This window comes from Rhizoctonia solani, chromosome 3 (genome assembly GCF_016906535.1).
Source record: "Rhizoctonia solani chromosome 3, complete sequence".
Classification (NCBI taxonomy): domain Eukaryota; kingdom Fungi; phylum Basidiomycota; class Agaricomycetes; order Cantharellales; family Ceratobasidiaceae; genus Rhizoctonia; species Rhizoctonia solani.
Genome location: NC_057372.1, coordinates 1,450,592 through 1,476,648, shown reverse-complemented (window position 1 = coordinate 1,476,648; position 26,057 = coordinate 1,450,592). Strand labels below are relative to the sequence as shown.

General features: G+C 47.7%; 6 protein-coding genes across 6 annotated transcripts; 3 read left to right on the top strand and 3 right to left on the bottom strand.

Annotated features, from left to right (window-relative positions):
* Window positions 1-16: 16 nt before the first annotated feature.
* On the bottom strand, window positions 17-2,649 carry RhiXN_02866 (Helicase associated domain (HA2); the record flags this gene model as incomplete). The annotated part of the gene is made up of 9 exons (XM_043322683.1): window positions 17-115; window positions 168-236; window positions 290-1,000; window positions 1,078-1,151; window positions 1,201-1,467; window positions 1,516-1,667; window positions 1,721-2,189; window positions 2,244-2,534; window positions 2,583-2,649. 9 exons carry the CDS (start codon window positions 2,647-2,649, stop codon window positions 17-19), a joined length of 2,199 nt encoding a protein of 732 aa, XP_043178179.1.
* Window positions 2,650-3,249: 600 nt separating this feature from the next.
* On the top strand, window positions 3,250-9,208 carry RhiXN_02865 (uncharacterized protein; the record flags this gene model as incomplete). The annotated part of the gene is made up of 13 exons (XM_043322682.1): window positions 3,250-3,306; window positions 3,452-3,599; window positions 3,653-3,864; window positions 3,917-4,518; window positions 4,567-5,645; window positions 5,702-5,708; window positions 5,761-7,492; window positions 7,558-7,702; window positions 7,759-7,834; window positions 7,926-8,251; window positions 8,389-8,512; window positions 8,579-8,697; window positions 8,976-9,208. 13 exons carry the CDS (start codon window positions 3,250-3,252, stop codon window positions 9,206-9,208), a joined length of 4,860 nt encoding a protein of 1,619 aa, XP_043178178.1.
* A 173-nt stretch (window positions 9,209-9,381) lies between these two features.
* RhiXN_02864 (uncharacterized protein) lies at window positions 9,382-11,195 on the bottom strand (the record flags this gene model as incomplete). Its single annotated transcript, XM_043322681.1, has 8 exons — window positions 9,382-9,565; window positions 9,621-9,685; window positions 9,735-9,834; window positions 9,885-10,251; window positions 10,330-10,637; window positions 10,690-10,925; window positions 10,982-11,043; window positions 11,099-11,195. The coding sequence occupies 8 exons, from the start codon at window positions 11,193-11,195 to the stop codon at window positions 9,382-9,384; spliced, it is 1,419 nt and encodes a 472-aa protein (XP_043178177.1).
* A 596-nt stretch (window positions 11,196-11,791) lies between these two features.
* Window positions 11,792-13,896, top strand: RhiXN_02863 (uncharacterized protein; the record flags this gene model as incomplete). The annotated part of the gene is made up of 2 exons (XM_043322680.1): window positions 11,792-12,058; window positions 12,115-13,896. The coding sequence occupies 2 exons, from the start codon at window positions 11,792-11,794 to the stop codon at window positions 13,894-13,896; spliced, it is 2,049 nt and encodes a 682-aa protein (XP_043178176.1).
* A 44-nt stretch (window positions 13,897-13,940) lies between these two features.
* RhiXN_02862 (structural constituent of cell wall) lies at window positions 13,941-15,308 on the top strand (the record flags this gene model as incomplete). Its single annotated transcript, XM_043322679.1, has 1 exon — window positions 13,941-15,308. The coding sequence occupies one exon, from the start codon at window positions 13,941-13,943 to the stop codon at window positions 15,306-15,308; it is 1,368 nt and encodes a 455-aa protein (XP_043178175.1).
* A 4,062-nt stretch (window positions 15,309-19,370) lies between these two features.
* RhiXN_02861 (ABC transporter) lies at window positions 19,371-22,250 on the bottom strand (the record flags this gene model as incomplete). The annotated part of the gene is made up of 14 exons (XM_043322678.1): window positions 19,371-19,373; window positions 19,430-19,542; window positions 19,596-19,630; window positions 19,684-19,741; window positions 19,795-19,885; window positions 19,945-20,202; window positions 20,250-20,410; window positions 20,462-20,562; window positions 20,613-20,869; window positions 20,928-21,005; window positions 21,405-21,538; window positions 21,604-21,668; window positions 21,720-21,826; window positions 21,885-22,250. The coding sequence occupies 14 exons, from the start codon at window positions 22,248-22,250 to the stop codon at window positions 19,371-19,373; spliced, it is 1,827 nt and encodes a 608-aa protein (XP_043178174.1).
* Window positions 22,251-26,057: the final 3,807 nt, after the last annotated feature.

Sequence of the window (26,057 nt, the reverse complement as noted above, 5' to 3'; positions counted from 1 at the left end):
AGGAGTTGACTTATCACTACTGGGTTGCCCCCCTTGCAGCAAAGAAAGGCACTTCCATAATCCACTGTCGGGGTATTGCAGATACGCCGCGAGCGTAAGTGGCAGATGTGTAAACCTAATTCATAGTTAGATATATAAAGGCATTGCGTAAGGACGTGCGGACATACAAGTTCGTCGAATACTATCGCTGTCATCTTCCTTCCGGATAACGAAGAAGCTGGGTGTATTTTTACTATCTGATTTCAAGCAGATCAGCGCACGAGCTAGTTCCGACACCACCATACAGTACCTGTTGCCCCACAATTTGCTTGTAGCCCCCGTCAGGCTGAAGCAATGCAGTGTTCATGAATAAACCGGCCAGTAGGCTTTTCAGAATACTGTCACTCGCGTTTCCGGGTTTCTGTGTGGCATCCATATTCATATGTTTACAGGTCGATATTAGCTGGGAGCGGATAGAAAGGGCCTCACGAAGGGCCTTTTCACCAAACCAATTGGAATTGCACCAATTTCGCGTACTGCCACGATCATCGGTCTGACTTACATCGAGGTATGCCCTTAGAATATTGAGCAAGGTTAGATGATCGCCGCTCCGGTGCATGAATTTTTGCCGTGCCTCTAATGCAATTTCGCGTTGTTCGCTTGGAGGGTCCAACATAACTTTTGAGGATGCGGACAGAATAGACAAGATATCAATAACATCTAGCAAACAGCCAAGCTCTTCGGATGCGATCAGAGCTCGCCCAAAGGGTGGGTCCAATGGAAACCCAGCCAGCTTTCGTCCCAAAGGGGTGATATGTCCTGTTGAATCCAACGCATTAAGGCCAAAAAGTGAGATAAGGGAGGTTGCGATAGCATCAGATGGCGGTGCGTCGATCAAATCAGTCGTAGAGAGATCTTGTTGCAAACACTTGAGTTGAAGCGCCGCGAACGCAAGATTACACCGCTGAATTTCGGGGAGTGAGGTTTCATCCAAGGATCCATACGCTTTTCTGTATACAACCTAAAGCAAACACCAGGGCCCTTTGAGTAGCTAGCTCGGTCAGATTTTCAATCCTCCGACTCTAGTATTGAACCAACCTCTCGACCGGCACGACCAGCGCGTTGTATAGCAGATGATTTGCTGATTGGGCACAGAGTAAGGGTTTCGATCCCTACTCACCTTCAGTGACTTTTCCACTTTCTGGCCCTAACAAAACTCACCTGTGCCAGCGTTTCGGCTCTGGTAGCCCTTCTCTTTGCACATGCCACTATCAATAACATACCTCACGCCAGGTATAGTGATCGATGTTTCCGCGATATTCGTTGAGAGTATTACTTTCCGGGACCCTTTCGGCGGAGGTTGGAATATCCTTGACTGTTGGTGAGACGGCAAAGCAGCGTACATTGGATAAACAAGGATAGGCTTTGTTAAAGGTTTATTACAATAAACCTGAATCGCCTTTTCAAGAGTTTCGATATCTTCTTGCCCTATATTTCAAATGAGGACATGGCTACCAATGGTATCGGATATTTTACCTGCTAAAAAGACTAGTATATCCCCAGGAGGTTGGTTGATGTGAATCTGGAAGAGAGTCCTCAATGCTGAGTCCAGGTAATCTGAGGTATTATCCTTGAGATACATCAATTTTACTGGGTGTTGGCGCCCTTTCACGTAAACGATTCTTGCTCTATAAGATCACAGTTAAAGATAGCTACAGGCAGCCGGTCAAGATAACCTCACCTATTGAAAAATTGGCTAAATCGTTCGGCATCCAGAGTCGCACTCATTACTATGATTTTGAGAGGGCTCACATCTCGCGAGATGGCTTTCTCCTTGCCCTTGATATTCGCCTTCTCCCCACCCATTCCCACATTTCTATCGTATTGTATGCGTTTTAAACTCCCTAGAAGCATATCTGTGCGAAGTGTGCGCTCATGAGCCTCGTCCACAATAATCACGCTGTAACGTGAGAGAGAGGGATCCAATAAGAGCTCCCTCACGAGCATTCCATCTGTAAGGTATTTGATACGAGTGTTTGGACCAGCCTTTTCGTCGAATCGGACTGCGTATCCAACAGTTTCGCCCACCGGAGTACCATGTTCGATGGATACACGATTCGCCAAGGATATAGCGGCTACCTTTCTAGGTTGAGTCACAGCAATCATCCCATTGCCTGCTATTCCTGACCCCAGAAGAAATTGAGGGACCTCTATGGCGCAAGAGGATGAGATTGTGTGGAAAAGTTTGTTCGCCTTGGACTCACGAGTTGTTTTCCCACTTCCTGTTTCTCCTAGAACAATCAGAGTATCGTTTTCTTTTACTGCTTGTACGAGCGCCCTTCGTCCAGTCCATATTGGGAGCCGCTTTCGTTCAGCTAACAAGGCTTGCCGGCCCTGAGTTTCTTTAATTTGAGAGTTGGTCCCATTATTCCCTATTATGTCGGTGGCTCCAAATTTTTCGTCATCGCTCTCGCGTCCAAACTCAATAATATTGTGCCTGCGGCTCAGTCTCTCTAACGCAGCCCGTCTATTCGACCGGGCGAACTGTTTGTGCGCTATGCTTGCTTTAGTACAGCAAAGCATAGGATGTGAATATTCCTTACGATAGGGTGGGCTTTGTTTAAATGTGCTATGTGGGACGAACCCGGGAGGCTTGTTCGCTTTCGTCATGCGATGGTGCCAGTAGAAAACTTACAGAAATATGAATCGAGGTCAAATTGGATCATGTGATCATGGTTCACTCCTGCAGCTCCCTGTTTCAGGGTGCAAACACGCCATAGCTGGATACTGCGTTGGCCTTGATCGCCTTCTTCCCAGAGTTTTTACGGATAATACTAATCAGGATTATATGAGTTATATGTTACCGACATGAGCTCATTATCATTTCTAGTCACCGAGCTACAAGCAAGTACCCCATATCTCAGAAAGCAGTCAACTCATTAATAGCTCTTCATTCCCAGGGACTCGCCAGCGAGACGCGCCGAAAGCATCCCGAAATCCGAGAGGTATTATTTGAATTGGAACATGCACCAATGCTAACCTAGGTATAGGCAGTAGAAAGGTCCCTTACTATCCTTAGGGCATCGCCAGACACAGCCATACATGTCTTGCATCAAGGTTGGTACTTGTCCATAGCTATCTGCCTTTTTTAACATCTCAATAGGTGGAGCTCAGGCCGATGAGGTACTGAAGCCTATATTTATGGGGTGCACTACGAGGAACAGCAAGGTCGTGGCGATATCTATTGGCTCTTTCCAGCGCTTAATTTCAATGCGGGCTGTTCCTCAGTCATCTATTCCGGCCATTATATCTATCTTATCGGACTCGGTTAGTCAAGGCGTAGATATTCAATTAAAAATACTTCAGACACTACTATCGCTCCTCACAAATTTCCCTGATATTCATGATGGCCTGCTTGCGGATGCAAGTACAGCATTATTCATTTTGTTTCATCTACTCATGAGTTGCGCAGGCGCTTTTACTTTGTTTCAAGTTACAAGACTCTCGCATCGCAGTTGTATCGTCTACTGCAGCAGCTACACTTCGGCAATTAGTTATGTTCGTTTTTGACAAGGTGGTTGTCGAGCAGAGGCAACGCTCGTCCGTAGATGCCCAAGCAAGTACGTTTGTTTCCTCGAGCTTCCGTGCGGCCCCTTGATATGACTCTATTAAGGTCAAATACCAGCGAAACTAGCACAGCTTCCCGACGGATCTTCAGCGAAACTAGCTCCTTCTGCACACGACGCGTTCGCTATTTTCCAAGACCTCTGCTTACTGGCAAACTCAGAGCGACCACTATATTTGCAGTTAGAGACACTACCGAAAACTTTCTCATTGGAACTGATCGAGAGCGTTCTCACAAATTATTATGAGCTTTTTAAAAGTGTAGGTACCTGATTCGCGGTTGTTTCTACGCACGTTATTCACAATAAAGCAGCGCTCCGAGTTACTCATGCTTCTGAGGCACCACCTATCCCCACTCCTGCTCAAGTCACTATCAGATCGACCTCACTTTCCTCTTACGCTTCGTTCCACAAGAGTTGTTTTTTTGTTACTGAAGCAGTTCTCTGTTGAGCTTGAAACAGAATCAGAGGTTTTTCTTATGCTTTTCATCAAGGTTATTGCCGGAGACTCTGATATTGGTGAATCACCCCGCCCTCACTGGATGCGTGTTCTTTCCATGGAGATTGTTCGTGGACTTTGCAGCGACGAAGATCTTATGCGTGGAATTTGGGAACGGTACGACTCCCGTGACTCTGGGAGTTCTGGCGTCTTTGCTGCTCTAATAACATCTCTACGACGCCTAGCTACCGAGAAACCAGGACTACTTGGAGTGAACTCCCAAATGGGTGGTGTTGGTGTGTCTACTCGTGATGCTGCTGCAGAGATTGCAGGCAGCAATTCGGTATATGGGGGTAACGTAGGTTTAGTGGCCGGAATGGTGGCAAATGCAGCTACGTCTACTATATCCGGAGTCGTAGGAATGATGGCGGGTGGGCCGGGGCTCAGCGTTTCCAGCTCTTCAATGAAGCTGCAGTGGTATGTACTTCTCAATCCATTATGCGGTTAATCACTGACCTTTTGCAGTATCGATCAACTCGACAAGGCGGACTCGCCGATCATACCTGAAACATATATATACCTCCTTTCGCTCCAATGCTTCGTGTCTTTAGCAGATAGTCTTACTACGTCTACCCTACAACAATATACTACTATCATGCTGCAGCGCCCACGCGCAGCTGGCGAGGCAATAATCCGTGCTCCTCCTGCACTTGACCTATCATCCCTACCTGAATTAGATTCAAATGCTCCTCAACTCAAGTCCGTATACTCCATGCTGGAGAGTGGCTGGCCTGGACTGCTTGCCGCACTCTCTTTTTTTATTACGACAAATCTTTCCGAGGAGCTCTTCGCAGACGTTCTTCTCAGCATGCAGAGCCTGACAAATGCGACAGGGGCACTTGGTCTCACCGTACCCCGGGATGCTTTCATGACTAGTCTATCCCGTTTTGCGGTACCGTCAAAGGTAGTTTCTAGCTTGGAATCATACGTCGAATCATCAGCCCCCAGAACTCCAGGAGTTGTGGACAGTATGGGTCTTACCGCTCTTTCCGGAGGACCGGCTACTCCGCCCGGCCTATCTGATCGTAATCTAGCATGCCTGAAAACATTCATCTCTATCACTTTGTTTCTCGCCGGAAGCCTGGGTGTCAGCTGGTTTGACGTTATCGAACTATTACAGAATGCGGACTATGTGTTGACTGCCAAGGGGGCGCGTTCGATGAACGCAAGTGGAAAGCGCTCATCAGTGCTCGGGAATTCATCTCTAAGTGCAAAGCTACGGCCCACTGGAGGACCCCCTGCAATGCCAGGACCTTCTTCAATCAACTCTGTTCCTCGCCATCCGTTATTCGTGGAGTTAGATCCCGAGGCCATCTTGACTACGATGGAAAAAATATTTGATGCATCGAAAAACCTGGAGGATTCGGCGTTTGGGGATTTTATCCGTGCTCTTTGCAAGCTCAGTGCCGCGATGGTTGGAATGCAATCTGAAAGCATTCAGATCGAAAATACGGATGACCCCAAGTCATCATCTACTATGCTTCAAACTGTTTCGAGTTCTGATAATCTTCAGCGAAGACGTGCGAGTGGTATCCATGTTACCCGTACACTGGCAAGTGCTCCCGTGTCGCGCTTAATCTTTTACTGAATGCTTTTTCAGCGGACGGGTGATTATGGTATCGCCAAACTTGGAGTTGTTGCTCTTCTGAACGTGCATAGACTAGCCTATCGTGACCCGGAGGTAGCTTGGAACGCAATTACGAAACACTTATTGTCCATCGTTGCCAAGGGGGCCGCTCCTCCTAGCATTCGCATGCAAGCAGCTGAAGTATTGGATGAGATATTGACTATTGTACCGCGCAACCTCTCAACGACGGGTGAACTCCAGCCCCAGGTCCAGAATAGAGTTCTCGATGCCCTTTCTGCGCAGGTAACACTTGAGGGCCAGTCGTCAACTGCGATCGATATACGCAAACTAGGATTGGAAACATTACATACTATACTTCAATTTTCCGGCCATACGCTTGTCACAGGGTGGGGTACGATTTTTGCGATGCTTGGAAATGTATGCAAGCCGAGTGCTCCCCCGAGTATTACGCAAGCGGACGATGTTATTTCTATGAAATCCCCTGCGTCGAGCGTTCCTTCCACTCCTCGGCTATTCAAGCCACCTCCACTGCAGCCCAAGAATAGTAATGTGCTTGTGCGAATAGCTTTCCAGTCTATGACACTGATGTGTGACAATCTCGACGCATTATCGCCAGAACATCTCAGGCTATGTATCACGACTCTCGGTCTCTTCGGCCGCCAGCCCGACACTAACATCTCATTGACTGCTGCAGAAAGTTTGCTATGGAGTGTTTCTGACTCGGTTCAAGCCAAGCGAAGCGATCCAGAAAAGGAGGAAGAATACAGTCAGCTTTGGATGTTCTTGCTGCTCGAGTTACTTGGTTTATGCTCCGATTCACGCTCGGAAGTGCGAAATGGTAGTATACAAACGCTTTTCCGAACGCTTCAGTTTTATGGTGCGACACTCAGTGCCGGAACTTGGAACGAATGCATGTGGAAAATTGTGTTTCCACTCATGTCTACATTGACCACAGCAGTGGAACAGGCCCTTGTTACGCTGTCCCCCGAAGTGGCTCCCGGATTCAACCATTCTAACCCAGTGTCCAAAGCTTGGTACGAAACTAAAACACTTGCATTCCAATCCATTGCCTCAATACTGGGTGACTTTCTAACAACAAAAATAATGTACCTTGAAGATTACGACCGAGGTTGGGCTAGGTTCCTGGACATTGTGACAGACTCGGTACTAGCGGATGATCACACTACAAGCACCGCTGCCTTGCGCTGTTTAGAAAAAGGGTTGCATAGTATGAGCAAGACAGAGGGGGAAGCATCAAACACGGCCACTAACTCTAAAGAACAAATATGGGCCGCCTGTGACAAGATAGGCTCAGCCATTGAACAGCATACATCTCCCTCAGGGCTAGCGTTTACTCAAGATTGCCTCCAAGCTTTTGTTGACATCATCAAAGCGTTGCATACCGCAAGCCACTCACACTGGAACCTTGACAGATTCAAGCGGTGCCTGGCCATCTTGAAATCTGTGATCGCGTACCCAGGCTCACGAGACTATAGACCAGACATTGACGGCCTGACCCCTGTACAGTCAGCTGTATTGGATACAGTGTTGGACTTCGACCTTAATCTACCTGGATTACCCTCGCTGGTGCTCACGGACCTATCCGAGTTTGCTACGCTTGCATTTCTAGCCGCTTTCGATGTGCCAGACATAAATGCGGGCGGCGACGCACGCAAATCACCCCGGCGCGTCACATACATTGGGCTTGCAAAGCGAGTTATGCCAATAGTTGTTGAAGTATATGGTCGCTTCAAGGCGACGGCAGATATCTACGAAGACGGCACCCTTAATCGTATGCTTTCCGTGAGTGAGAGTGGTGACTCGTGCGCGACCTAGGGTAGCTCATAATGAAATGGTTCGTTGTTTAGGCATATTCTATCCCTATCAAACTTAAATACGATTGTCCTGCGCCCTCAAAGTTTGGGAATGATCTTCCACTGTGGAAAACAGCAACAACCTGTGTACTCCATATTATCAAAGATAGTACCTTCGAACTGCCCAAAATAAACACAGGTTAGACATGTATGCGCCACGTTAACCTTCGCTTCCATCTCAGACTTTTTTTACAGAGGTCTCCGATAGCCGAATCGAGGCTATTTGGAGACAAATAATTGATGTGTTCAGAGGAGGGCTTCTGGCAGATTGGTGCGTTGTTGTCCACGGGTTCCTGCATTTGGAAAATTCTTATGCGCTCCGAAAATCCACTATTGGCTGTAAACATGGCTTATCTATTCAGCTCTACGGCCGAGTCTCTTCCACTCGACGTCCAAGATGCCGAAGAAAACTTCGACCTCGCATTGCTATCATCACTTGAAGTTGATGTCGTACCACATCTCGGAGGCACACGAGTACCAGACTATGTCATCACCCAGTTTGCTCGTATTCTACACGCCGCCAGTACTCTACATGCTATTGGGGACTCAGATGTGAAGTCTAACGTGGAGAGTGAATCATGGGAGGACGAAGATGCCACGACACAAAGCATGCGGCCCGTCCCGCGCGAACGATTCGCTTATTGGGCTTTTGATCTACTTGCCCTAGTCTGTGCGATTGTTGAGACAGGTGAGTTCTTTATCCCATGAGTGCAAGCGTTTGTGCCGCTCGCGCATCCCGCTAGCACCGTTTTCTTGTTTGACACCAGCAGATTCTGATCAAGAGTTTACTTTATATTAATTCTTCATTTCGGTTATCGGATCAAGATCATGCACCAGAACGGAGACGCGTAGCGGCGCTTTGTTTGCCACTATTCCTGGAGCGATGTGAAAGCGTACTCGTCAAGTATGCGAAGGACGAGGCAATACGTGGGAACGTTCCGTTTCCTAGGTAAGCAAGCGCCCCTTCTCTGTGTTCTATTGTCGCGAAGATTGAGCCGGAATGTTGGCGCCCTAGGGTCCGGGAGGAAGAGGTTCTCTATGTGCTTCGTCGCTTGCTCAAGCATGAACTTTGGAGTGGCAGTCTATGGGCAGCGTACTCCGATAGCCCTTCCAAATATGCCACGAGTCAACCACGTAAGTCCAGGTTAATTTGGTATGGAGGCCCGACAGCAGCTGGCAATGGAGGCCAGAAGTCTGGGTCAATCTTCTTGAAGGGTCACGCTCGTAATTGTCAGTTGCTGCCGAGAGCAACATGCGAGAGGATTTATTGCTTTGTGGACACGAGTCGAGGCAAATATGCACTTATCCAACCTTATTACTCTCCCCCACTCCGATCGCTCCAGCCTCCATGCCCCACCTTACCGGCCTCTGCTGACACTGAACTCTATGCTGACGCCATTACATTATGCCAGCCGTCGATTTGACTTTACCGCCTGGATTACTTGTCGCCGACGCAGCACGCCGCTCCCCGCGCGCACACTTACACAAGCTATTTCAGGCACTTGTTGACATTGCCTCACTGGATGCAGCGGCAAAGATTGTAGGTGAAGCGGATGACGGAGAGAGGATTAGCGCGCGAGAGTTGGCCAGACTGTGCTTGCGAGCTGTCGGGACTGAGCTGGGCGCCGGGGGACGAGCTCCATAACCCATTTAAACACGAAACAGGGTCTGAATATCGAATGGCACATATAGGTTCGAGAAATTAAAATAGCGTTCTAGTGCATCCCGTTACTTGGTACATAAACACAAAATTATGATATGATATTGCATCTTAAAAATCGCCGAACCTACACCAATGTGATCAGCTCTGGTTCAAATTCAGTAGGGTTTCACAACTTGCCTATCTGGCATAACCACTGGTGCAACCAGACTCCAGATGTAAAGTAGGATACAGACCCAGCTTGATACAACACGCATCCACATGGCGGTTTCTGAGCGACCAATGTAAATGTCTTGGTGTGGATCAGGGTTGTCCGGCAATGGACGTGTGCTCACGACATTCCTGCATGAGAAGTTGAGACGACAGTGGCTCGAAACAAGGGTGCTAGTAAACTTACCAGTCGGTGAGGAGCATCCCAACGTACATACTACCCATAAGGAAGATGACATGGAACCAAGAGTACTAGGAGAGAATTAGTCATATATGAAATCACGAGATGTGGAAATCGTACGTTGTAACGAGTTCCAGAGCGTTCATCGTCCCGCTCATCTCCGCTCGGAGAGTTGTCTTCCTCATCCTCATCTTCGTCCAGAGCTGAAGCCGGGATAGCACTAAAAGCCCAATAAGCAATGATTTCAGGTCAACAGTACGCCAAACCTACCCAGCTTCAACTGCGGCCAAAATTGCCTGATATCTTGGTGTATCCTTTCTCGATGGTTGAGTAGTGACCAATCCAACACCTGAATCTCCTCTAGGATGATATTCCTCTGCATCCGGAAGGGAAATAGCGCCCTTCTTCTTTCCGACCAACGCCCGGCTCTGAGTCGCCGCACGGGTGGTAGAATACGCAATGGCCAAGAAAGTGAACATGGCGCCCATGACGACTGTGCCGTTTCGTGCAGGAGAGCGATGGAGGGGGTTGCATTTGCCATCGGTGTGGTTCCCTACAGCAGACGCAATAAGGTACGTGCAGTAAGCTGCAACCATGCTAGCCTGCGCCAGTCCTGAGCGAGGATTGGCTTCCTGGACTGAGGGGTGTACGCATATGAGAGTAATTAATATACACAGCGCCAAGTTGAACGAGATGAAAAACTGGTTGAGCGTACAGCCTCCACCAGCAAAGAAAATGTAGAGGAGCACAGTGAGGGTAATGCTAACAGCGTATAGGCCCATAGTTGAGCCAACAAGGATGAATTGCCATAGTTTTGAGTCTTCCGGAGCGGCATCGATATGGTCCAGACATGTTTCGGACCAAGAATGCGCAAAATCGACGAGGAGGACCAATCCAAGGATAATGAAGAGAGTGGCACCAATAAGGGAAATATAATTGCCCCAGAAGATAAAGAAGGGATTCGGGATTGCAAATGAAACACCAATTAGTACGAGCCAGAGCAAGGCTTTGGGACCCCACCAGCTACAGATAGCCCAGGTAAATATGAGAACAAGGCCAAATGTAATTTACTTACCCGTTTTGGATGGCAGCGCGCTTGTCACGAGTGTCTTTAACGCCAATAAGCGAGGCACTGAGGAGTCCATGAAAGAGGCAGAGAGCAAAGCAGATGCGGTGAACGGCAAGGACTCCATAGCACTTATCGTTGGTGCAGTCCATCTTTATGTAGTCGTAGCTCCATTTCTCGATAAGCTTGATGGCTCTGTCGGTACGCATCACCCATGCCAAGATTGAATTAAGGGCAAATATGATCTAGGTGATGTTACATTGCTAATTAATTAGTGAAAACGTTTCATGATTTCACTCACGGCAAACCCGACACGAGTCGCAATCGAGGAATTGCAATTACAAGACTTGCAGAACATGGATGCTAATACGTGCGAATTAGAGCTGCGCTGAGGATGAACAACAGTGCCCACACATACCTGCTGTAGAAGTGAAGCAGAATGCGAGGCCCGCCAGACATGACGAGGCCACGGTGCCTATCACACCAGTAAATGGAAGGGCTAGAACAGCACCCATTGCCACAATTGTGGTTGTCGTCGTTTAGAGATGACAGGTCACGTGGTAATAGTCTTGATGGCTCGGGTAGAGTCTATGGGGTCCTTCGAGATGGACGGGTAAAGGTACTCTATGGTGGGCTGTTATCACCGCCTGTTGGGCGCTGGGTCGCCCGTGCAAATAGTGTTGAATAATGCATATACTCGTAAACCCTGCTGGGCTGGGGCTTGTGGGATAGAAGGAAACAACGGTTCAGTAAAGGTGTATGCCCCTGCTACCAAATCGAAATACGGTAGCAACTCTGGCGACGGGGCAGACAAAAGGAGGGCAACAGTGTATCTACGATCTACATATGTAACATTCGGTCAGCGATGCGAGGAATCCAACAGAACCAAGCGGTCATAGAAGGTTGATAGAGAGAAGTGGCCAGGGACGGGGTGTCGGGAGTCGGGACCCCTGGCGCCACATGGACGAACCTCGAGCAAGATTGCGCAAATTCGACAACGACTGAGCGACGCGCCCGGCCCAGCGACGGCGAAAACGGGCCTTTTAACGACAACGAGGGCCAGCTGAACGAGTCAAATTGCCTCGTAGTAATCGACGAGGGCGTATGTAGGATGTCGGTATCGCCACTTCCCCGCCAACATGCACATACCAGTCTCGGAGCACCCAACAGCAGTCTTCGTACTCGGATTCCAAAGGCTACTGTAACCCATAGGTCACCCAGCAGAGCTGGACTAAACAAGGAGCTGGGTGCCCAACTCACCCGCTCCCGTAGCACATCGCCTCGACCGGCGCCCCTTACTTACAACTCGCCCCCTGCTCGCAACCGGGAGAGCATTGTTGCATCCGAGGACAGCCATGGCCAGACCATCTTTCTCAACGTAAGTAACATTCCATATATCTCCCTCTTGACCAGCCCACCAATATCTGTTTTCAGCGCTTGCCTCCGCGTGTGTCGAGCTTGTCTCGTCCACCAACTCGCCAGGACATTCCGTCGTCGCCGGACGACCCGCTCTTCTATCAGCCGCCTCAACCGACCTATCCCTTGCCACACTCCCGCTCGGTCAAGAAACAACGCGAGTCTATGGTAACTCAAAGTTCGGGTCAGACTATGTCATCACTCTACCCTGCCTCAAGTTCCTCTCAGACTGGCCCAGACTCTCCTCCGTCGCCTTCGACACCATCTGCCCACTCCTCGGTTGATCCCGTCCAGACTCCAGGATTTGCCGTAGACGCCGACGATGTTTCCTACCGACTTCGTCTGCTCGTGCGCAATAACTATTTCCTTCCACCAGCCCACTCCAAGCCAAACCAATCAGAGCTATCCTTGCTTTCGCCTATTCCTCCGGCAGTGGTCACTAAAATGCCATCACCTACTTTTCGGGATCTTTTCCGTGTCGGTAGACCTCGTACTCCGAGCAAGGCAGCTCCCGAGTCACCAAAGAATACCAAGGCACCTCCCTTACCAACTCCCACCGCAAGGCCTCCGGCTCCAACAAGGACAGTGACATGCCCATCTGCAATGTCGACTGTCCCTTCGCTTCGGGAGAAAGAACGACGCGGTCGTGTGCTCGTCATACGAGAGCGGATTGATGACCTGGTTACGGCTGCCAATTCGGCAGAAATTGACATGCGGGCGCGCGAAGAAGACCGACGGCGCAGGGAACCACCACACGCGAACTCGCGCCCGGCAGTGATAGACGTAATAGATCCAACAGAGACGGTTGACCTCCCCGCGTATCAGTTCCCGGTTCAGTCCTCATCCGCACCGTTTGGTGGGTTGGCCCCTGATAGCAGTGTTGGCGCAGCAACATTGGCGGACGCCCTACCACCCCGGACAGAAGATGCAGAAGATGAAGCCTGGAGGAAAGCTCTTCTACACAAGGCTGTCGGGTTAAGCATGTTGTCCATTCCCGATCCGACTCCCCCAGCCAGTCAACGTTCGGCATCTGCTTCGCCCCGTCCAACCATATGCACGCGCCCGGGTCCAAGCCCGAGTCCCGGATCTTCTGGCTCGCGATCAGCTTCGAGTTCGGCGCTTCCCAGTCCCGCTGCCCCTCCCATTGGTCGGGCGATCGTTCCAGGTTCGCGACTTAGCGCTCTTCCTCCTACGAGCCCCAAGCCTAGTTCGGGTATTCGCTCTCCTGGATTTGCGACTCGCTCGCCGGTGTCCAAGGCCCGCGAGCTCCCCATTGGATCAGGTTCGTCGCCGACGATGTCACTGCCACCACCTCCACGGGCCCGAACAGCAAGCAAGACCTCACTGTCACCGGCAAGCGCAAGCAAACCCCTTTCACCAGCGTTGAGCCCCAAGTCTCTTTCTCCCGCATCACTCTCACCCTCTTCACCCGTCAAATCACCATCAAAGCTTGGAGGCCGTCCGTCAGAGGGAAATGTGGGGAAACCGTCGATGCTACCTGTTCCAAAGCATACCGTCCGAAGAGCGTTGTCAACTCCTATGATCGCACAAAAAGTAGGGACGGCCGCGTCGAATGCAGTACCGTCTTTGCCTAGCGGATCTACCACCAAGCCAGGGCTGAAGCCGTCAACCGGACATTTGTCGAGGAGTACGACGCCAACCAAAGCGCCCAGGGCTATCACGCCTATAGCAGGAAGTAGGGTGCCAACGCCATCCTCGAAGACCAAGCGAAGACCAAGCAGAAGACCAAGCCACTATCCGTCTCGAGGACGGGATCGCCGACTGCATCCCGATCTATGACACCTTCTATCCCACGTGCCCTTACGCCGTCAATGCCTCGAGCTATGTCACCTATGGAATTGCGTGCGGTGACGCCCTCACTCTTGGTCAAAACCCCCGAGGGAAAGACGTTGTTACCGTCAAGAGATACTGTTACGTCGCTCACCAGTGGATCAAGTTACTCGGATGACGATGAAATTGTGGCGGTGGATGACGATGAGGACGAGATTATAGCCGTGGATGATGATGATGAGGGCGATGACGAGCAGGATTCGACGAAGGGCAATGAGACTGAGCCGCCAGAGGATGACGACGAGAACGACTTGCGCGCCCCCAGCCGGACAGGTGTAATGCTTCGCCCCGATTCGAGGATGACCAACTCGACAGTTATGCGTCCATCGTTTACCGAGGGCCGGACAGCGTCCAGGATGTCAAGTGCCATGTCAGCATTTGGTCCTATGGATAAAGGCAAGGGTAAAGAGGATCCGGGGGTGTCGTCAAGGAGGGGTAGCTCTATTATGACCTCGAGGACCAGCACGCTTTTGAGTGAAGGGAACCCTCAGGATGGAACGGTCTCTCCTCCATTGCCACAACGTACCAGTCCACCTTTGAATGTTCGTCGCTCACAGGTGATCACACCCCTTACTCTTCAGCCTCTTCAGCCACCTTCAATTGCTTCGACCGCTGCCTCGCTTCGATCTGCTCCGCCTCCTGCCTCGACCGACTTTTTTGATACGGTCTACACGCAATCGCTCGAGAAGGGTGGACCAGGATTCGACTCGGACTCGGAGGTTGAACTCGAACCGCCCATGCCGATCTTTGTCCAGTCACGCTCCCGAGCTGTGTCAACTACTTCCGCCGTCTCCTCTAGGTCTCGTTCAGGAACCATGGGTCTCGGCTTGAGCTTTGGGCTGGGGAATAAGAGCACAACCTCGACGGTGATGCACTTCCCCAGTCGGTCCAATCCTTATCTCGCGACGGATCCGAACCCTTACCAGGGCATCGACCCGCGTAAACCAGTGACCAATACCCCTCCAGCCAGTCAAACCCGGTTCAAGGGTATGGGAATTAACTTGTTACGTCCGGCGACGAGTATGGGGTTGCGCTCAAGCGGTAGGAAGAGTCCCAACCTTACCCAACACCCTGCAATCCGAGCGGGCAGCTCCATGGGATATGCCCCTACTACCAGCCTCCAAGGTGCAGAGAGTTCCCATGGTCACGAATCACTTCGATCCGACTCGGTTTCGGTCAAGTCTCGAGCAGCGCGAAGCGAAGAATCGGTCACATCCACGCGGAAGAATGACCCAACATTGGCACGCCTGGATGACTTGTACGCCATGCACATTTCGGCTGAACGAGACCAACTGAAGCGAATCGCTGCCGCATCACGAAAACCCAAGTTCGAATCCGGTTCGAGTGCTGAGAAATCATAGACTGTTGACCCAGAGCTGAACAGACTAGATTGTTATAACATATTCCCTCTTTTCTGCCGATCTGTCCATTCGCGTATTGTTGTTCATTCGAATTATCTGTGCTTGTTTCCCACTCGGGCTGGTCTATGCTTTCAACTTTTTGTCCCGTCATTGACTCTCTTCCTGTTGCTTTTTACTTGTACAGATGGGTTATTCAAGTTCTCGTTTATCCGGCTACTCGATCGTTTTGCCTGACCTCGATTATTATTTGCGTTTTCTTGCCTTACAAGTTATCATTGATTACTTTTTTTGTTATACAGTCTTCTTGTCGTATAGTAGTATACGTTGTCTATCATTTAGGGTAGTTGAATCCATTCAATTGAGCGGAAGAACATAGTGGGATCATTTGGTCACGTTTGAGCCATTATCAAAGCGGAAACATCAAAACATAGATCTAACGCAAATGGGGTCGTTAAAATGCTCTCGATAGTTTCTATACTAGAAAATGCACGTGGCCGTGCACGGCACCTTGCTCGTAATGTGTTTGAGAGCGACTGACTTGCAGGATTTTGATCCAAATATACAGAATTATACACATCTAATTTATACATATCGAATAGCTCTATTTTCAACTTCAACTTCGATAATATGGCTTTTTTAGGGCAGCGATATTCAAGTCTAGGAACCATCAAAATGTTAGTGAATTCGGGGATGAGCTGCTCAAGTAGCCGCCCAGTAACAAGCTTGGGGTTTCTAGTTTGGGAGACAACGCCCCCTATAGACGAGGATGTGCTGTCTATGCGATGTACTCGTGCTGACATAAAGTATGTGAACACAATAGATTGATTTCCAGTAGCTGCAGATGTGACTTAATCACTTAGTCTCAATAATAAAATATGTATATTGGAGTGCCATTCATTTTATCCAAGTGTCAGAAAATCCAAAAGCCGAGACAGAGGGAGGTGAGGGTGCACACATGAAAATGAGCATAAATCTAGCATAGGAAGGCAGCTAGATACAAAGAAAAGAAGTAAATAAAATGATAGTTGGAAGTGTCTTGACCATGTTTGCGCTTTGAAGAGAGTGTAAACGTTTTGTGGTTAGAGAGATACGTTTGATACAAAATGGTACTGGATGCTGATCATTCCTATGAATTACATATGAAAATACTCAAAACCATCAATATTATATCAAACATATCTCTCTAACCACAAAACGTTTACACTCTCTTCAAAGCGCAAACATGGTCAAGACACTTCCAACTATCATTTTATTTACTTCTTTTCTTTGTATCTAGCTGCCTTCCTATGCTAGATTTATGCTCATTTTCATGTGTGCACCCTCACCTCCCTCTGTCTCGGCTTTTGGATTTTCTGACACTTGGATAAAATGAATGGCACTCCAATATACATATTTTATTATTGAGACTAAGTGATTAAGTCACATCTGCAGCTACTGGAAATCAATCTATTGTGTTCACATACTTTATGTCAGCATGAGTACATATGTTCGAATACTTTGTCTATTATTTCAGTTTTGGGTGCCAGTCTTCATAGATCAATTATCCTAAGTGGCTTAAAATAGAGGTGCATTTCTTAGTATGAGTGCTCTATACTAATTGGCACGCCTATACGTGTTGCGCTTATGAAAAGTCACACATCTGTGTCAGACTCAATAGTGTCGATTGCAGTGACTTCACTAGCCAATAGGGTCAGGCTCGCATGGTTGATAAGCAGTCACGTGTGTAGCCTTTTTTTTGATACACGTCCATATAAAGAAATACGGGAGCTACATGCGAACAAGGCAAACCGCTCACAAAACCAAAACCGAACCGTAAAACACGTGTGTAGCCCCTTGGGCCCCTCGTCGATTTCGGCTTTAATAATAGGGGAGAACTTGTCGAGCAAGGTGACGCGGCCAGCTCCTTGAATGCGAATCTAACACGACAGTTCCAAAAAAATCACTAATATTACCTGGGATCGACATTAAATTAGCCAGTCAAGCCTGACCGGGTAAAACTAGATAGCACACATACTACGCGTAGCAATGCCCCGACTACGACTACCACCATTAAGCTGTAACTTGCTCAAAAGCACCGATCTATAAGGGCGGATATGCCTCATACTGGCGCTGGATGCTTGGTGATTTGGTGATTTGGTGAGTGCGTATGGCAAAGAATATGGGAGATACCCTGTCATATGCATGGCGGTTATATCTATTGCGTGTAGATACAACTAAATTATCATAATCTTTCGTTCCTAAAACTCATTTTCATTTTACCGTACTTGGGTAGAGTGCCTGAAGTACATTACGAAACCCAGCACACTAGACTGCCAACGTATGTATCCGCCAGGTATTTATATCTGCTTACTATGTTCTTATAGGTAGAGGATTGATTATAAGGGGAATTATAACGTATAAGCAGATTTGCTAGCAGCGTGCACATCGGAGGGATCGTGTTTGTTGAAGAGACGAAACCCCGCCACGTCTGACTAGCCATCAAGGCCCTGCCCTGCATCATCTAGTCCTTAAGGAGCAGAGTAGGTATCTGGCAGAGAAAGTCTTTCAAGTATGCAATTGGAACAATTCGTATACAATCGTTAAACGAGTTGTGATGGTGGATGATCAAATTTCTCTAAATCTACGGTAGACGATAGGACCCCCGCCATCCAATTCCTCACTGTTGAAAACCCTCCTTTCAGATACACTGCGGCCACGTATGCCTTAAAAACCGCTACCTGGGCGCCTTGCGAGCGCCTCACTAAGAGGCTGGAATTTGCGTTAGACGTCTGAATGTGCTGGTCTAGGCTATACATAGTTGTCCAATCGGCGACCGAACTTCCCTTGATGAGTGCTGTTCGGACCACCTGCAACATGCACTTCGTTAGCCACTCCAAAAATGGCGCTTAATCCGTTAGACTAAGCGCCTGGAGTCGCATACGCACTGAAACCTCCCCTGGAGACCAGGTTGGGCGGTTGGTGATAATCCAATCCGTGATGACTGCAGTAAGAATAGGATCCCCAAGTAGCGAGAGCTGTTCATTGGACTCGTCGGCCCCCCGATGCCGGAAGACTCGATATTGATCGGTGGGATTGATAGTAGGCAGTTCGGGGAGTGACATACAATGTGTACCATACAGAACGCGAGCCCAGATGAGGATTTTGTCTTGGGGATGGAGTACAAGAGAGGTATCTATGGAGAAATGGTTGGTTTTCTGTGTGTACCTTCCGCTAGCACAGCTATACCAAACTGCACATCAATTTACCATTTTTAACCATGCGATGAGGCGCTGAGACACAGTCTAGAGTGTTCAAATGTATACGGTTGTTCGAGACCCCACTATCAAAGTAGCAACTAGCGGGTTTCTAAACATCGGCCAATAAGTGTTTTACATTCAGTATCATACACACGCGCCCGACGTTTCACTCAACCTGATAGGGCTAACGACTTTCCCGTTTGAAGTACGAACTGGTAACGGCATTCCCTTGAATCACCCCAAATACTGTCTCCCCTATCCCTAAAACACTATCGGCAACGGATTTAAGTGTGGGCTCTGTAATCAGGTTGGTTTGTGGTCTTGATCAAAACTCATCAATTTAGCACGGACTACCAAACTACGGAAACTCACGTATAGCCGGTAGATTTCTTTACTCCGGCAAGGACTGCCGAAACAAGTACTACATCTACACCATAATGCACAAGACGCCCAAGTACCATGGTGCAATTCGTAATAAGTAGGTAGGCAGGTAAACCAAAAAGACCCTTGACCAGTGGCTTGTGTGAGTAGTGGAACAAGTACCCGATTGAAGGGCGGGTAATGATAAAGAAGTAGAAATGGTTTGGTGAAGAGTGAAGCTTATATCGAGCAAAATCTGCCGCTGGCTTGCGCGTACAGCCGGCGCAGTTGTGTGATGGTTAGATTCCACTAACTCCCGGTCATAAGCGCCGGACGAAGTCGCTTATGTTATAACCACCATTTTGTCAATCATGTTTATAATGAACTATCTGATACAACACATCTACTATGTCCTTCGACCATAAATGCCGTATTCAAGTATATATCAAGCATCCCAACAAGTTATTTACTGGTTTAGAAGCATAAATAATAAGTGTGGTGTTGTAGAATATGCAGAATACTTACATCCTCGAATGCTTGAGATTGGATCCTGTACACCTTGGCATATTCGCCATCTAACTCAAGCAATTGCTTATGTGTCCCTTTCTCTACTATTGATCCCTCCTTCACATAGAGGACTAAGAGGTGCCATATTAATATACGGACGCTTTTAGTAGTAGGGTAGACTCACTCAAGTCTGCGTGCTTAGTTAAATGACCAAAGCGACTGAGTTTCTCATATTAGTGAGTCCTCAAAACCGGTACTTAGGCAGCACCTACTGGGTTACAAAAATCATAGTCTTCCCGCCTCTGAGTTGTCGTAGTCGTTCAAATGTTTCTAACACCATTGTTAGCTGAAATTACCAACGCATATAGACAAAAACTACTGACCATACTCAGCCTTTGGGTCTAAACTTGCGCTTGGTTCGTCGTAGCAAAGCAGCCTTACTTTCTCTGAGTTTTTCATGAAAGATTTAGAAAGCTATATCGTGGAGTATCTCTTGTTAATGTCATTCCGGCGTGAGCTCCTGAAAGACGTACTGCTAGCCTCTGCCATTCGCCTCCACTCAGCTTAGTTGCCTTTTGGGAATCAATAAATTTCTGAAAAATATTCTTTTCCTCCTCGTCATCATCTTCCCATGTGTTCACATAGCCTGTTTGCTGTGGCTCAAGATTTGTCTCAAACTTCAGCGGAAGCTTTTGCACAAAATCGAAAGCTCCACCCAATCGTGCTGCCTCTTCCACCCCTTCTTTTGAGTTCGGACAATCTGGCCTTCCAAGCAGAATATTCTCATGGATCTGTGGATTATTGAGCTCGCGGTTGATCGCCGCTAGGAGTAACCTACTGTTAGAGGGAGGTGTTGATAATCTTGATACATCACACTGGTCGTTTCTCTGTAGGTTGATAATTTGAACTCTTTGAGAGGGCGTCCATCCACCAGCACTTCGCCTGAGGTGCTGTCATACATGCGAGTAATAAGGTTTATGGTAGTGCTTTTCCCACAACCTATGTAATGGTGGTCAGCATGGGTTAACATGTACTGCGCACCCCTCCTACCGTTTTCTCCTACAATAACGCAAAGCTGACCTGAGCTAATCGAGAATGACATATCTTTCAATATTACTTTATCTGTCATTGGGTACTTAAAAGTAACAGACCTAGGGATAGTTCAGGCATTATTGCTTCAGTGTACGGTAATTCTACTTACTTGAATTCAATGGCCATTCCTTTTTGGCTTTTATGTCCCTCTTCAGGATAGTGAATTTCTCCGTCGACCATGGTAGGTTTAAGCTCTAACACATCATAGAGTGACATGACGTTCTTGAATAAGTTGGCGATATTGTTCCCTCCATAGATCATTCCAAAAAGCGTTTGCTGCAACGAGCTGGTTGCTTGTTGAATAAGGACCAAAGATGACAAGTCACTTTTGCCTCCTGTTCTGATGTTTATCCAAGCAAAAGCGAGCTATTAAAGGTTGTTATGACGCAGCACAATAGCTTGTAGTCCAGAGAGCTGAACATACCAAAGGCAAGGCATCAAAGATACCGTCGAAATCGTTATACGTAAGCCACGATCGATCCGACTGCTGCTCGTATGGTGCCTGTAGTGACATATCCCAAGTGATTTTCTATCTTTTTCGTATTCTGTAAGTAATTTTAGTGCTTCTATACTCGAGAACGTCCAGTAATATTAAGCGCATACGAGAATTAATAAATCCCTCCAGGCCGTCCGCGATTATTTCCTTCTTATATGATGATTTAGTCCCCAAATCAAAAAGAGCCTGCATGCGCAGCCATCGCGCATCGGTGACCATGCTATAGTAAACTTATTAATTTGTCAGAAAAATGCACTCGAATATAACAATAGTGAACTTACGACCGTGCCTAGTTTTGACAAATGCGAAGAACCCCAAAGGCCTCGCCACACATAAGAAGGCGAACAACCTTGCGTCTTGGCGAGAGTCCATCATCCTAAAGAACATTGACACCTGACCGCTCACTTCCGCTATAACGGCCAGAAGCGATGCCAGTCCCTCCAGAATGGACCATGGGCTTGCAAACCAAGCGCTCGCCCGCGATGTTTTGGATTGAACGTCAGGATTCTCAGAAGTTGCGAGGTCAATGCGGCTTTGCACTAAAACATAATAATCACTTAATTCTCAAGATTTAGATTCTGTATCTTAATTCAGTAGTACAGACCTTCAAGTAAACGCTGTTTAAAGTGTAGAGAAACGCGTTGCTGTAATATAGGCCGACTATATGCTCTGAGTATAATCGTTAGGAACGCGTGTCTTCTGAAGATTTTTCTGGCTTACTCTATTTTATGAAATATCAATCCCGCGGAAAAGACAGCGAAGTAAGAGATTGCGATTTGTCGAAACTGCTCGCGATCGACATGTTTCCCGGTCATAGTGCTCTCAATCTTAATCCAAAGGAACATTTTCAATGCCCCAAAAAATGTTATCTAAGGAACAACTCACAAATGCCAGAGTGTTCGAATTGTTATACAGTTGAAAAGCAGGCAGAAATCCCACAAGCGTTGAAGAAATGAAGTATGCGACGAAGAAAATGGGCCCAAGCGAGAGTGTTTCCAGCACGAATGCCCAAATAATAGGGAGGGATTTAGCCATGTCATAAAGCACCCATAACGACTCTAGAGCAGGCAAGTACTCCCTCCACGAATTAGTGATTGGGTAATAAAGTGACCATACGCCCAGCCGTTCTTCCCGAAATCGGTACTCTCGTTTGGGTTTCTTACTGCCATATTCAGATACTACAGGTTTGTCGTTCGAAAACTCCTTCGAGCCGCTGAGAGCAACATCGGCAGATTTCTCGGTGGCTGTCATCGTTGAAAGCACAGGGTAAAGGTCCTGCTGTCGGTCACCGCACTTTATGAACGCGTACAAAGTACAGCCTCAAGAAATGGGCGCATAGATTTGGCGGCCCATTCTAATCCCGGAGGTCAAATGAGTCATTTCGGGAAAGATGCAAGACCGCATAGGCGCGCAAAGCCCTTCGAGTCACCACGTGCCGGCCGACCCTATGTAGACATGTTTACTAATTTGGACAAACCGACCATTATGTTACTCCCAAAACATGAATAACCGGGACGGCATATACGAACGAAACATGGCTATTCACATAGGATATGTACATCCCTCATTCTTTTGGAATCATGTGCCATCAATTCCAATGTCAATAAGCACATGAACTCATGGATAGTCAGAAACTTCTTCACTGTTGGCACAGGTCTAGTCATTGAATGACCACGTCGGCTATTCACCGCACGATACCTAGAACACCCCGAGCCGTGGTTCGCAGCCAACAAAACTCTCTCCCCTATAATACCGAAACCTGACTCACATTGGACCCTCTTGCAATGCCTTACGATAGCACCACAGTGCAGTCACCATCGACACAACAGATTCATACCCATGCGGTGCCGAACATCCTAGATACGCCACAAAGGAAGTCATATATAGCGCGATGGCTAAGCACCCAGCAGTATCGTATAGCAAACTAGTTTTTATAATATGATCATTTTACGGATACGAGGGCAATGGCCGCAACTTGGCGAAAAATGTGGGAGAGCATCAATCCTTACAAGCACACGAGTTATATCAATTGCAACACCGTTTGCATAGTATCCAGAACGTGCAGGCTTCTTGAAACTGTTATTAAAAGGAGTTTTTAGCATGCTCACACGCACACACCCTACGCATATATTTGCCACCGACTTCTCAAAAAAAAACGTAGCGCTTCTCTCTTTTGTCAGAAGAAAACGCTACTCCTTTTCAGCATTTTCAAGGGCTCACGAGCAGAATCAATTTTTGCTGGCAATGATATAATAGGAAGCAAGAAAAATTTCAGGTACACAAAAGAAAAGGAAATATTTGGGGGCAACCCTTACTCTCGTAAAGTATGTAGACATGCGAGCTGCAGGCGTGCAGAGACATCATGTGCGATACTTGGCCGGGGCGGAGGTCACAGTCATGTGAGCCCGCTTTTTTGGGAGTTACATGTGAACGAGGCTCAGAGACCAAGCCAAACTACGTTAAGAGACGAGGGAGAAAAGGGAAAGAGAATAGATACAGACGCGCACAAGAGAGGCGGGGAGACTTGGGAGCACCTTTAAGACCTGACACAGGTGCCATAAGAGCGATCTACGAGAGGCAATTCCTATTATTTATCCATGTTGTGCGCCTCTTTACCGCTTCTCGAACCTTCGATCCGGGCGGTCGCAGTCTTTGGTGGCCACCCGCGGGTGGAGCCACGGACTCCTCTACTTGTACCTCGTACAGAACCCACATGGCATACATACGAGCGTGTCAGGCCGGAGCATAGGCTAATTATACGAGATAGCTGCCAGAAATAAATATTATGCCCTGTATATCGCTCATATATCAAATGCACAATTGACAGGAGACCCAGAAGCTAATTTAGACACAGCCAGAATATCAATATTTGCCGGCCACATGTACCATAACCCCTACAGCTGTGGCTATAGGTTCAGCCTTGTAAGATTTATATGACTCATCGAGTCGAAGATTTTGCTTTATGGTGTAGCTCGGAGCCTGTGGGGAGTCACAGCGAAGATTCATCTACCAAGGGCTGATGCGAGTTGACGTTATCCACAGCTCATACCTGCACGTGGTTTGAAACTATGTACAACTTGAAGTCGTTCAAAGATATGCAGCCAGACCCAGATATATATGCTGGAAAGGCTGTCCCCCCTTTTTTATTCCAGCCGTGGTATACTGTATTCATCACTATATTGCCCATTGGGGGCGTGCTTCGGTAACCTATTATCTCGTCTGGGCTTGTAGAGCGGGTTGTCTCATTCGCGTCGGAGACGGTTATACGAGGTGGTGGAAAGAAATTAATATCTGCGTGCGTGGGCACGCTCTATATACATGCGATATATGCAGTCAGGGGTATACCTTTGTGCCTCCTCTACCCTAACGTGTGGCTCCTGTTACTCTAGCAATGAGAATATAAATATTAAAAGAACTCCATTACGTGAGTGGTGCCGTGCTCAATATTGCTAATCTACTCATACCTGCGCGTGACTTCGCCTTTTCTGCCCCGTCTACTACTCCTCCTTTCACTTAGGCAAGAGTAATTATATGGCCCATGAGACTTCTTTGCGGCCATCCGACGAATCTTTCCTTTGTCCCTCCCACTGTGACCTATCGTTCATGTGCTTATGTATATTTATATCGTCCTATATATTCATATATCATCGCATATGCCCTCCTCCACCATCTGTCACGTATGATCTATCGATACTAATTAGGATAAGCTCCATGTGTAGCCAATGGATTTAATAGTCATACGGAGACCAATTGATATATTTGTGAAACCTTCTTAAAATTCCTAGGATAATACAGAAAATGCATGTCACCTGCGCGGAGGACATGATGTGTCATATTCATAACAAGATTATCAATTGTCCACTTGTCCACTTGTCCACTTGTCAATCTTAAGTACACAACTTGCGAGACTGAGTTTCGATCGACGGTCTATTAACTCCTATTCTTCTGCGGTCCGAATTCAACCCTGATACTAGGTAAGCTCTCGGGCCTATAAGCCTACCAACCCCTCGGAAAATCGAAATTACCCAATCTAATAAGTGGATACGTTGGGAGATGACCATGTAGACAACTGTATAGTAGAAAACGCCGAGATATACGAGTACAATGTGCGGCAGCCTTCTCAGGCAGCTACCTGGCCTGAACTCGAGTCCGTTCTTAATCCATGCTCGTCTATACAACAAATCGGGTACCATTTTTGATTCTCTACGGGTAGTTCCTATTAAGTAAACATTGCCGACCTTGAAATGAAAGCTCAAGGTTCTGATTAGCGCGCGGTTCTCTCCACTTGGTCGAGATTTGCCTCTCATGATGGCACATCCTATTTATCGTCGAAACAATCAGAATCGAATCGCTCGCCTAAGCATCTTCTATGTCGTCAGTGTAGAAATTATAGTTCAGCATTTGATTCTGGTGCGCACATGTCAATCAATCACTCCAGGCTAGACCGAGCGCAAATAGACATTAACCCACAATACAGATTACCAGTAGGAGAATTTGCTAATGGATCAAGGCTAAACCATAGGCGCTGGATATCATCCCCCTGAAACTCTTGTACTTGGCTGCCGAAGTCGGAACCGACTGCTGTGCCACACGCCACGCGAGCCTGCAGCTCGCTTGCCAGGGTATTGGAATTTATGCTACTAATTCAAATCGAAAAGCTGAACCTCGATCTAGCCACCTCGTAAGCCCAGATGAACCTTGAGCATAGTGAGTCCACGGGAGATGGTCCGGTGTGCTTGGGCGTCCATACAATGGGTCGCCTAGTTCGGATTACCCGTCGGAGTTAATGGCAAACCAAAACATGGTTAATAACCCGATAATAAGCATGGTGATGCTGATCCCACCAAAACTACTGACCAGTTTGTTTGTGATATGTTCGATAATTTGATGACTATTCAATGTTGTAAGTTCTAGTGAAGGATCAGGCTAGATGTAGTATAGCAGGAACCACTTGGGAGTAGCACGGCTCATACTTACATCTCTTTGGCTCAACTATCCCTCCTTCACACAGAGCTTCCAAAGACACCACTATGACATACATCCGGGAGTTCTGGGTCC